The sequence below is a fragment of the Oncorhynchus mykiss genome, chromosome 28 (genome assembly GCF_057628025.1).
Source record: "Oncorhynchus mykiss isolate SJ-2025 chromosome 28, ASM5762802v1, whole genome shotgun sequence".
Lineage (NCBI taxonomy): Eukaryota > Metazoa > Chordata > Actinopteri > Salmoniformes > Salmonidae > Oncorhynchus > Oncorhynchus mykiss.
Window position 1 is genome coordinate 16,512,811 of NC_143049.1, and position 13,423 is coordinate 16,526,233.

At 40.2% G+C, this 13,423-nt stretch overlaps 1 protein-coding gene across 8 annotated transcripts in view; it reads right to left on the reverse strand.

Moving 5' to 3' along the window:
* LOC110508627 (phosphatase and actin regulator 1) overlaps window positions 1-13,423 on the reverse strand; it is a 90,229-nt gene that overhangs the window by 24,976 nt on the left and 51,830 nt on the right. For all 8 annotated transcript variants that reach the window (XM_090225505.1, XM_090225506.1, XM_090225508.1 and 5 more), the window contains exons 3-4: window positions 7,001-7,081; window positions 146-352 (exon numbers count right to left, since the gene is read on the reverse strand). In XM_090225505.1, coding sequence (XP_090081631.1) covers window positions 146-352; window positions 7,001-7,081 — 288 coding nt within the window. The remainder of the gene's footprint in view (window positions 1-145; window positions 353-7,000; window positions 7,082-13,423) is intronic.

The window sequence follows — 13,423 nt, forward strand, 5'->3', positions numbered from 1 at the left end:
ATTGTTCTCGCATCAAATACTTTAAATCGCCATATGGATTTTTGTCCATGTCGCCCAGCTCTACGTTTTTGGCACATTAAGTGCGTTTGTATAAGTCTGAAACAAGGGGCATCAGTGGCAGGGCCGCTGGTGTCTGTACGATTACCTGTGCTGTAGTTGGGAATCCTGTTGAAAGGTCTGGGGGGGAGCGCAGGGGGCTGTTTGTGGTACATGGGGGGCTTGGCGGCGTTGTCCTGAACGTTGCAGAGGAAACCAACAGATTTCTTTGAAGGAAGGACCATAGACGACTTCATACTAGAGGGCTCCTGAGTACAGACTCCGCCCTCCATCGAGGATCGGAACTCCACGGTTGCTGGAGAAACAAACACAAATCATGAACATAATGTACAGATGAAATGGAAATGAAGGTCTACAAGAGAAATCAGGTGCTGCATCATTCAAGAGAAGGATATGGTTGCGCAATACAAACACACACACACACACACACACACAGTGCAGACAGAAAGTACTCAGACCCCTTCACTTTTTCCACATTTTGTAATGTTACAGCCTAAATCTAAAATGGATCAAATCTTTTTTTCCTCAATCTACACATAATACACCATAATGACCAAGCAAACTTTTAAAATGTTTGCAAATATTTAAAAAAAATTTTTTTAAACAAATACATTTACATAATAAATATTCAGACCTTTTGCTATGAGACTCGACATTGAGCTCAGGTGCATCCTGTTTCCATGAGCATCCTTGAGATGTTTCTACAACTTGAGTTCACCTGTGGTAAATTCAATTGATTGGACATGATTTGGAAAAAGGCACACACCTGTCTATATAAGGTCCCACAGTTGACAGTGCATGTCAGAGCAAAAACCAAGCCACGAGGTCGAAGGAATTGTCCGTAGAGCTCCGAGACAGGATTGTGTCGAGGCACAGATCTGGTGAAAGGTACAAAAACATTTCTGCAGCATCGAAGGTCCCCAAGGACACGGTGGACTCAATCATTCTTAAAATGGAAGAAGTTTGGACCCACCCAGACAAGCAATCAGGGAATAATGGATTTGATCAGGGAGGTGACCAAGAACCCGATGGTAACTCTGACAGAGTTCCTCTGGAGATGGGAGAACCTTCCGGAAGGACAACCATCTCTGCAGCACTCCACCAAATCAGGCCTTTACGGTAGAATGGCCAGATGGAAGACACTCCTCAGTAAAAGGCACAACAGCCTGCTTGGAGTTTGAAGATTGAACTCTTAGGTCTGAATGCCAAGCGTCACATCTGGAGGAAACCTGGCACCATCCCACGGTAAAGCATGGTGGTGGCAGCATCATGTTGTGTGGAGCTTTTTCAGCGGCAGGGACTGGGAGACTAGTCAGGATCGAAGCAAAGATGAACGGGGGAAAGTACAGAGAGAACCTTGATGAAAACCTGCTCCAGAGCACTCAGGACCTCAGACAGGGGCGAAGGTTCACCTTCCAACAGGTCAACGACCCTAAGCACACAGCCAAGTCAATGCCGGAGTGGCTTCGGGACAAGTCTCTGAATGTCCGAGTGCCCAGCCAGAGCCGGACCTAAACCCGATCGAACATCTATGAGAGACCTGAAAATAGCTATGCAGCAACGCTCCCCATCCAACCTGAGATCTTGAGAGGATGTGCAGAGAAGGATCTGCCAAGCTTGTAGCGTCATACCCAAGAAGACAAGGCTGTAATCTCTGCCAAAGGTGTGTCAACAATGTACTGATTAAATGGTCAATCCTTATGTAATGTGATCAGTTTTTTTTTATTTTATAAAATGTGCAAAATTTTCTAAAACCCCGTTTTTGCATTGTCATTATGGGGGTATTGTGTGTAGATTTAAAAAACTGTTTAATCCATTTTAGAATAAGGCTGTAACATAACAAAATGTGGAAAAAGTTAAGGGGTCTGAATACTTTCCAAATGCACCGTGTATATACACACACAAATCAATCCTCCTATACAGGCGTGTTTTGCGCCCATCAGATCCTGCTGTGAAACTCAAAATGCACCACAGCTCCTTGTTCCTTTCGCATCAAGAGGTCGCCTCCCGCTAGCAACGACGGCGAGGAAAGAATGACTCATTGTTAAGTGAAGATACTCTGAGAGATGTTCAAACAGTGGAGTCTGACAGCTTCCCAAGGACCAATTCCTCACCATGTCAACAAAAAAAGAAGTGATTTAACGGTTGCATAATGACGGTTGTGGCAGGCTGGCAGCATGAGGTCCATGGACGTGTAGCTGGGAAATGCCGTAGAGCGAGAGAGACTGACGTCTGACACATGGGGCCTCATCTGGGCCCTCAGATGAGAAAATACCCCTTTGAAACCATAACTTGATAGCAGTAGTAAAAACTTTCCTTGGTTGACCATTTCAGAATACTTTTCTTCATGCACATTGTCAGGTAAGAGAGTTGTTCCTAAGAGGAGCACAAAAGCTTGAATGCAAATGAGTCAGCCTACTACAGCACGTGAGCAAAATCAGACTTGAGGAACCATCGCTCCAATAAAAAGGACAGGGTTTGAGAGGGATCAGGCTATCCGTTTCGCTTATTCCATTTCCCAAATGCCATCAACACAAAGGAAGGGGGAGTTTGAAAACAGTAGGCTATACATTTTTTTTTTTTTTTTATCATTCATATATTTGTTATGTTTCGGATTATTTCGTGCCCAATAGAAATTGTAATTAATTTTGTGTCATTTGAGTCAAGTTTACTTTAAATGAGAATGCATCTAAACCCTTCTACATTAATGTGGATTCTACCATGATTATGGACAGTCCTGAATAATGACGAGTGAGAAAGTTAGATGCACAAATAGCATACCCCCAAGACATGCCAACCCAGAGATGGGCAACGCCAGTCCCAGGGAGCCTCATTGGTGTCACACTTCTGCCCTAGCTAACACACCGGACTCCAATGATCAACTAAAATCATGATTTTCAGTTTAGAATGCAATTCGTTTAAGCAGCTGTGTTTGCTAGGGATGGGGGAAAAGGTGTGACACCACTCTGGCTTCCAAGGACTGAGTTCCCCATCCATCCCTGTGCCAACTAACTTATTTATTTTATTGAAAACGTCTGTGGCGTCCGAAAGGTTTAGACTACAAACTAATATGACCCCTCTATGGAAAGATGTTACCATGATTATGGATCGCCCTGAATGAATCATGATGAGTGGGAAAGTTAAGACGCACAAATAGGGCTGTGGTGGTAATGAAAATGTGTTAGTCGGTTATTGTGATGCAAAAGACTAGCGGTCTCATGGTAATTGACCTTTAACATAAACACCTTTTAGGATCTTCAGTCCTCCACACATACAAGGCACTGATGCAAGCCTTTGGAACATCTACATGAAAATGTTTTTTTTTTTTAAATGTCTATTTAAATATACACCATCACAATAAAGCCATGATTTATTTTAGGCAGGTCTAATGAAACATTATGATAGGGAGAATATGAGTTGGCCTACTGTATGCTATCTGGCTACGCGCCATCCCATCCCGTTCGTTTTGCAGACAAGATGTGTAAAAGTCCTGTGCCATTATTTTATAGCAAAAAAAATATATAATTGAACCTAGCCGAATAAAATATAAATATTATTTTTCCCCATTCCAGAGCAAATGCGAACGCATTTGAAGTGGCTATGTTGAGCAAAAGTGATCAGTTGAAACTGGTCCTATACACTAGATTTAGAGTTATTTGGCAACTTTAGTTATGAATGATGCAAACCTTAGAAATCAAAACATATAGCTTATGGTCTGCATGATGAGACTATAGGACTTTGATAAAGTCGCAAAGAAAAGCTTGCGCTCCATTCCTTGCCTCAAGCTGCACACTCTGTTCTCTCATCAAGTAATCGTATTTTCACCCATCAGACTATTCTTAATTTAATATTGCCTTTATGTCAAATTAGTTTGGATTTAGAATGGCCCATTATCAAAATCGGCAGGAACAGGGGCAAAAATACATGTCAGCATATACACTGGAATAGCTGATGCAGGCCACTTTCCCGCAGGTTATTTCTTATCCCCTCACTCATGCTGGTAGGGTGACCACATTTTAAAATACCCAAATACAGGACAAGAGGATGATTTTGCGGGACACCTTGGAATATGCATTTCAATCTTCTTGCAATTGAATAACTGTTTTAGTGAGAAAATTAGAGCAGCTGTAGTTAAAAACCTCTACGCGATTGGTGTCCTTATACCGGGACGGTAGAGCTAACGTGCACCAATGTGATTAGCAGCCATCTTTTCAGGACATAGACATGTATTATATGGGCTGGCTTGATACGTTCACCTCTGAAGGTAAATAATGTACTTATTCAGTAATCTTGCTCTGATTTGTCATCCTGAGGGTCCCAGAGATAAAATGTAGCATAGTTGGTTTGATAAAAATCTATTTTTATATTCAAATGTAGGAACTGGGCTCTACAGTTTGAACCCCTGCTGTCTCTGGCTCCACACCCACCCCGTCATCTAGATGTGTTAGTGTATAAGCTGATGATCCATTGTGTAGGACATTCCTGGGAGTGCGTAAACTTACAGAAATTATATGGTAATACAACATGTATGTTCTCTATAGTTATGTACCTGAAAACGTATCAATTGACCAATTTGGCACATTTGGGAACACTTGATCCAACATATTGTGCAGTATTGCAATACTTCACTGGATCAATCTGAAACTTTGGACACACATTGCAAAATCTAAATTGCGCCTAAACTGCAATACTAGATTATGGCCTTTCTCTTGCATTTCAAAAAGGATGGAACAAAAAGAAAATCGAAAACTCTTTTTTTTTCTATCACCTTTTACCAGATCTAGTGCGTTATATTCTCCTGCATTAATTTCACATTTCCACAAAGTTCAAAAGTGTTTCCTTTCAAATGGTATCAAAAATATGCATATCCTTGCTTCAGGTCCTGAGCTACAGGCAGTTAGATTTGGGTATGTAATTTTAGGCAATTTTTTTTTTTTTTAAAGGGTATGAACCTTAAGAGGATAATGTGCACCACCGTGTGAGAAGTGGCAGAGTGTCTCCGGTGCGCTCTGGCAGCACTACACCCCTGCACTGAATGAGTTGATTGACGTGCACCAGCTGCACCTAGCCTATTATTTTTCCGATCACAACATTTGATGCAAAAGGAGACCACAAGTGTGGCGGTTTTATGAAAATCAGGGAATATGTGGCCAAGGAAACATTTCTGGTTGGTCTCAGGGAACATAACTGTTTTAAGTTGGGAGACATTTAAAAAAAATACAACTGAGGGAAGTAGCAGAAAATAACTAATGAGCATGGAGACTGGAGCGCCTCAAGTTTGAAGAAATGACCTTTATGTACACTACCGTTCAAAAGTTAAGGACACTTTGAAATTTCCTTGTTTTTGAAAGAAAGCAAATTTTATATCTATTAAAATAACATCAAATTGATCAGAAATACAGTGTATTCATTGTTAATGACTATTTCAGCTGAAAACGGTTGTTCTGATTAAAGAAGCAATAAAACTGGCCTTCTTAAGACTAGTTGAGTATCTGGAGCATCAGCATTTGTGGGTTTGATTACAGGCTCAAAATGGCCAGAAACAAAGACCTTTCTTCTGAAACTTGTCAGTCTGTTCTTGTTCTGAGAAATGAAGGCTATTCCATGTGAGAAATTGCCAAGACACTGAAGATCTCATACAACTGTGTACTACTCCCTTCACAGAACAGCACAAACTGGCCCTAACCAGAATAGAAAGAGGAGTGGGAGGCCCCGATGCACAACTGAGCAAAAAGGACAAGTACATGTGTCTAGTTTGAGAAACAGACGCCTCACAAGTCCTCAATTGGAAGCTTCATTAAATAGTACCTGCAAAACACCAGTCTCAATGTCAACAGTGAAGAGGCAACTCTGCGATGCTGGCCTTCTAGCGGCAGAGTTGTAAAGAAAAGCCATATCTCAGACTGGCCAATGAAAATAAAAAATTAAGCTGGGCAAAAGAACAGACACTGGACAGAGGAACTCTGCCTAGAAGGTCAGCATCCCGGAGTCACCTCTTCACTGTTGACATTGAGACTGGTGGCGTGGCATAATATGGTCACCAAAACAGCCCTACGCACAAATTTCATACCCTCCCAAAAAATGCTACCTCCAGTTATCGTAATTCCTTTAAATTCACACTGTAACAACAAAATGTGGAAAAAGCAAAGGGGTGTGAATACTTTGAAGGCACTGTCTCTCTCTATTATGTGTGAAAGGATTTCCAAAATTAACATCCTTGGAGCTGATTCGCTGGTGTTTGGTCTTATGTAAAACATATATATATATATATATATATTTTTTAATTGCTCAGAACATGGTGGGCCAAATAAAATGACCTGCGGGCCATTACAAAAACAGGCGAGGTTAGCATTTTTATTGGGGGGGGGGGGTGTATGATGTGTACGCGTCTTTCTTACTCATTCACGATTCATTCAGGACTATCCATAATCAGGGTAGCATCTTTCCATAGAGTGGCTATATTAGTTTGTAGGCCAAACCATTCGGAAGCTACAGATGTTTTTGAGAAGACCAATTTCTGGGACCATTTTTTTTAATGTATTTTTATAATGTTACTTAGATTGATGCACCCTTAAGGATTCAAACATAGTAAGAAGAATCATAAAAAATGTTGGGGTAGGTGCAACATAAGAAAATAAAAAACAATTACAAAGAGTGAGTGAGAGGGAGAGGTCTAACTGGTGACCACACACACACAAATCACTAAATGATTTCAATGCACTTTAGGAGTCAAGAAAAAAAGCCTTAAACTAGAAAGTGGCTGAATGACTTTCTGAAAGTAATGCCATTTGGCATTTAGCTGAGCAGAACATGCAATAAAATCACACACACACACACTAATTCACTGTAGGATGACGAAACATTGATAAGCAAAACATTTTAGGGGCACAGGATTAAATTCATTTGATCCTTTAAATGATTGATAGGGAGGAAAGCATCTCACCTTTCTCAAAGATCTCCTTCAGCACGCCTCTCTTAATCAGCTCCTCTCTGCTTTGCCTTACCGACATCTTCCTCTCCAACACTGAAGGAAAAACATGGGAGAAAGCATGAGGATTGTTAAATCATGTAAACATAAATTATATCAATGGTGCAGATGCAGTTGTGTGTGCAGGAGCATTCGTATATGGAAAAACATCACTCAAACCTACATGGTAACCCTTGATTATGGTTGTTGTAGAGCGGTGTTCCAACTATTTGCCTCCAAGTTCTGAGCAATTTTTTTTTTTTTTTTTTTACAAGTGTTTTATTTAAAAAAAATTAAAACATTTATTAAAATAAATGCAAATCAGCACCAAGTGATTTTTATTTAGGAAATCTGTTCCAAAATATTCCCACGCATAGAGGTACAGTGCCTTCAGAAAGTATTCACACCCCTCGATGACTTCTACATTTTGTTGTGTTCCAGCCTGAACGTAATAATTGATTACATTTGTCATCACTGGCCTACACACAATACCCCATAATGTCAAAGTGGAATTATGTTTTTCAAAATGTTTACGAAATTCATAAATGAAAAGATGAAAATGTCTTGAGTCAATACTGATTTAACCCCTTTGTTATGGCAAGCCTAAATAAGTTCTGGAGTAAAAGATTTCTTAACAACTCACAAGTTGCATGGACTCACCGGGTGGAATAGTGTTTAACACTATTTTTTAATGACTACTTGACCTCTGTATCCGACACTGTAAGGTCCCTCAGTTGAGAAGTGAATTTCAAAACAGTCCAATGCCTTACAAAGGCCACCCATTGGTGGATGGGTAAAAATTTAAAAAAGCAGACATTGAATATCCCTTTGAACATGATGAAGTTATTAATTACACTTTGGATGGTGTACACCCAGTCACTACAAATATACAGGCGTCCTTCCTAACTCAGTTGCTGAAAACAGAACAGTCCAATGCCTTACAAAGGCCACCCATTGGTGGATGGGTAAAAATTTTAAAAAGCAGACATTGAATATCCCTTTGAACATGATGAAGTTATTAATTACACTTTGGATGGTGTACACCCAGTCACTACAAATATACAGGCGTCCTTCCTAACTCAGTTGCTGGAGGGGAAGGAAACCACTCAGGGATTTCACCATGAGGCCAATGGTGACTTTAAAAACAGCTAGAGTTTAAAGGTGATGGCTCAACTTTGTAGTTACTCCACATACTTGTACAGAATACAAATATTCCAAAACATGCATCCTGTTTGCAACAAGGCACTAAAGTAATACTGGAAAAAAATGAATACAAAGTGTTCTGTTTGGGGTAAATCACTCAATATTTACAAGCCTAGTTGTGGCTGCATCATGTTATGGGTATGCTTGTAATCGGGTTTTTTTACATGGACATTTTTTTTAACGGAATGAAACTAAGCACAGGAAAAAAATCTTAGAGGAAAACCTGGTTCAGTCTGCCTTCCACCAGACACTGGGAGATGAATTCACTTTTCAGCAGGACAATAACCTAAAACAAGGCCAAACCTAAATTGGAGGTGTACCAAGAAGACAGTGAATGTTCCGGAGTTACAGTTTTGACTTAAATCTGCTTGAAAATCTATGCTAAGACTTGTAAATGGCTGTCTAGCAATGGTCAATAACCCATGACAGAGCTTGAAGAATTAAAGATTTAAAAAATAAATTTAAAAAAAAAAGGGCAAATATTGTACAGTCCAGGTGTGCAAAGCACTTAGAAACTTACCAAGAAAGACAGCTGTAGTGGCTACCAAAGGTGATTCAGGGGTGTGAATAATTATGTAAATTAGATCTCTATGTCATTTAAAATACATTTGCAAAAATGTCTAAAAACATGTTTTCACTGTCATTATGGGATAGGGTGAGAGAAGAAAGAAAAAAATCACTTGAATCCATTTTGAATCCAGGCTGTAACAAAATGTGGAGTAAGTCAAGTGGTATGACTGCTTTCTGAAGACACTGTTTATGATCATATACACATATTAAGCAAGGTTTGAAATGATTATGTTTTAGTCAAAAATATCTGTTTGGCCTTCTTGAACTCAATTTGCAGTCTACAAAATGATTTGTAATTATGTTCCGGCCTCCTGACCATCCACTTTTTAAATGCATTTTATTTTAGTTAAATAAAAATGGTCCTGTGGCTAAATCTAGTTAGTGATCCCTGTTGTAGAGCTAATCATACGATTAGAGAAACAAGCATGAAGATTATGTTGGATCACCCACATCATCAATTAGTTAATATTGGCAATTTTCCCCTGGTCATTTCCATAATGTGTTCACTTGGCTACCAACACTGATCTGCACACTTGGGACTGAGCACCCACACGTCACTGGCACTCTGGTCATCACGGGTACAGTGCATCACACTATGTTCCCAAGAGGTCATGCATTCACCATAGGGACACGGGTGACGAGGGATGGGTGCAAAAATGTGAACACACTCAGTTTCACATAGCCTTTACGTAGTCTAAAATATTATGAATCAATGCCAAACTGCCCATCAAAATCAAGCAGAAGAATTTCATTTAAAAAAAAAAAGTTAAGCCTGTTGAAATACTCATGTCTAACATAATTCAGTTGGAAAGCAATGTATCAACTCAAGGTATTTCTTCAAAAGGCATGAAGATCTTAACCTCATTTGTAATAATGAAAGAGAATAATATAAGAGCAATGCAACACCTCCCAAAGTAATGCATTATGTATGAGCATGTCAAGCAGACATATCCCAAAGCTAACCCTTCTATATTTAGATCTCGGTAGTTGAGGGACATTATCTAGCGCTGGGCTGAACCCAGGCAGTTCAGCATCACGGTTGTCACTTAAAAATCTACCCCTGCAAAGGAACCAATTAAGAATGTGAAATGAGGATCAGCAAGAATACTTGAGCAGCACACTGCGCAACATTCTCCCTGCAGACCACCGGCTCTTGTTCAAGTGAGATTACTCTGTGTGTGTGTGTGTGTGTGTGTGTGTGTGTGTGTCAAACATATAGTACGTGTGCATGCAAATGTGGTGTGCACATGTGAGTGGACTAAGGAGCCGCCTGCAACACTTGACGGTAGGGGCCAGGACCAATGCTAATGGACGTTCACCAAAATTATTAGAACCCAAAACATCTTGGTCCCTCAATCCCCCCCCCCCCCCCCTCCAACCCCCCCGCTCAGTCAATACACTGTGTGGACTATAACTAATGGCTTAAACTCAAAAGGGAAGGCACACAAAACTGTTGTGAGCCTCTAGTGCAGCCAGTCGGAGTGAACCCAGGTGTTCTAAAATGTCCCATTGAATAACGTTATCGTAACCTTATGTTTCATTATGAGCTCCTCCAGGACACCCAGATATTTAATACACCATCCAAACTTCAAAGGCTACCCAGCGAAACTCGTTGGGGATGGTCTGGAAGCCACGGGTAGGCTGCCGCAGAGATGGTTTGGCAAGTAGACAGGATCAAAACATCCCTACACCGTCCAGAAAGAGTCACCTCTACGGGAGCCTCAGGAGAAATGGAATTTGGGTAGTGTGCAAAAATATGCCATTTTGCAGAAATGGACTGCTGTACAAAAATAAAAATGCCATGAGAAGGATCTCCACCTACATACTAGTACAAGCAGTCAGGCAGAGGAGTAGGAAAGCACTGTTAGAAAAAATAAATAAAAACTTCCTCCCACCCTATACCAAGAGGAAGTCAGCCAGTTTCAATGATGGGAGTGTGTGGAGTAGATCAATACCTCCACTCTCCTGGTGTGTGAAGGATATGGCTGAGGGAGGAGCAGGCCGTTTGGGTCTAAATGGCCTCATTCAATAAAGCACCAATCACGTCCCTCTGTCTAATTCACAACGTCAGTCACAAGCTGGCCAATCAAATGATAATGATTCTGTAATGGCAGCTGTGGCAAATCACGAGATCACATTTGTAACAGCCAGGAATGAAAATCACAGAGGTATTGCCGCACTGCTGTGAGGCTAGGGGGGAGTGTTACAACCAAGATTATTGGTAGAGACTGGTGGTCACCATGATATTCTCTTTTTAGATAGGTTTCAAACCTAAATATATATCTTAGTTTGTCACAGAAAATTCACATTAAGCCTCATCTAAATTCTATCAAACCGCTACATTTAACAACAGATACATTGCTACTCTGATTAGCATGATTTGAGTTTATAAAATCAGAACAGACAAGGAGCAAACAGGCTTCACAAAATATTTCCCATGATTCCAAGCTGCTGAATATTGAAGGTAAATCGGGTTGTGTGTGAGAATGTTAAAACGCATTCTGAGATTACATTTAAAATGTGATCCAAGGGGGGGGGGGAGTAATTACCAAAAGGTTTATGACATAACGGCTTGCGTAGCGATGATGGGATATGCGCAGTTATGCAATAATTCCACTGATTCGGAACAAACCTCGGCCAGCTATGTCTTCAGGTTTGTCACAAAACATGTGGTTCTAGAAAATGGGAACGGAAAGAATATTACTGTACACTTAGAAATAAACTATTCAGTGTTCACAGAAAACCACTACTTGTCGCTCGGTTCCAGAAATCGTATTAAAAACTTATATTCCACAGTAATAGTGTGCGAGTTGGCTCAGACCCAGAGCTTGAAAAAGTGACAATGTGAAGTCAAGAGTTATTCTTTCCACAGTCCGTTCACAGTAAACCTTGGCGATCATGGCTAAACTACCCATGATTTGCACCGAGATGAGCAGATTACGAAGTCATTGGAGGGACTCGTCTCGGAGCATATTAAATGAAACTGGCATCGACTTGCAAATGCTACACTTAGTTTTAGAGAGAAATCTATTCTGCTGTGAATTGACCCAGATAGAGGAGAGGCAGAACATTCTCTACAGCATCAAGCCCCAGGCATGGGATATGCAATGGGAGGCTTTTAGCGAGACAATTCACTCACCAGTTAGCCTCACAAAACCACTGAAAAACTTCCATGCCACGTCACAGAGATGTTGTGGTGCTTACATCTGGAGTCAAGCATCTGTTTAGGGAAAGCTAGAGAGGGTTTTTGTACACAAGTGACAAAGCAGTGTGTGGCTGTTATGGCATCTGGTGGCATTACCTTTCGTTTCCCTTTTCTTTTTTTTTTCTTTTTAGAACAGGCAGCTATGAATTATTCTAATGATTTATTCAAATGCAGCTTGAGGACCGCTGCCCATCCTGAGCCTAAACCCAACAATCATGGAGCATACAGCAGGTCTAGCTACATAACATGAAAAACAAAAGGAATCCAAAATAATCTGCATTTACAATGGCATTCAAAATAAAAGGAATCATATATATATATATATATATATATTGAATGGGCTACATTAAATACAAACCTAGGAGTGGTCAGATTAGTGCCCCGCCCACCCAGGGAATGAAGCCTGATCCATTAACCTCTAGTTCCGTTCCATAAGATCACTTGACTACCTGACAGACAGGGAATAGGGCAGGAGGCACAGCTGTCAGTTCTCTCAGTATTCAGAGTACTGTTGCTAGCACACTCCTGGAGTTATGAGTAAAGCCCCCTCCTGCCTAACTAGAATACATAATCCTCTTGTGCACATTCACATTATCCAATTACCTGGCTGGAACATCTGCACGCCCAGCAGCTGGTCTGCTTCCTGCCTGTAGTCAGAGTCCCAATGATAAACATCATGAAACAAAATCACCAGAAGAAAAAAAAAAGCCAAGCCAAACAAGGAGTCATGTTCAGCAAGAATAACCCTTGACCAATGAGCAAACCTAAGCTTAGCTCAATATTTCAGTTTAAAACTTCCGCACAATCAACGACTACATTTACATGCACATAGTATTCCAGATAAAAATCGCTAAAATCCCGGTTATTAAGGTCTAATTCAGGAACATCCTTTACATATACCTTTGATATCCTGCTCACGAGTATCTCTGTAACCATGAACAAACATTTTTTTTTTTTTTAAATGAGGTGCGATTAAATAACAAAAACATTGCTTATAATGTCCAACATTTGGCAAGCTATAATTACTGTTGATACACGTGACTTCTCTTTTTTCATTCCTTATAGTTGCACTATGCAGTAATCGCGCTGCCATTTCCTGGTTGCTGAAAAACTTGAATAGTTTGCCTAATTTCAGTTTGTGAAAAGAATAAGCTAGTATAGTGTAGAGAATCATTATACCATCTAAACCTCTGAAATATTTCCCATAACCAAAATATTGTTACAACTGGTATACAAAACCGAAATGATTTTTTTTTTTTTAATTTTTTTTAACTTAACAGGAAGCATAGAAATAGCATACATAGAAAGTTCTACCACTTCTTAGACTTGCTTCCAAGTAGAATGATCGAGCTCAAACTCACATTTCATGTGAATTTGGTCAGATCACACAAAAAGTTACATATTGCCACTTTAATGCTCTA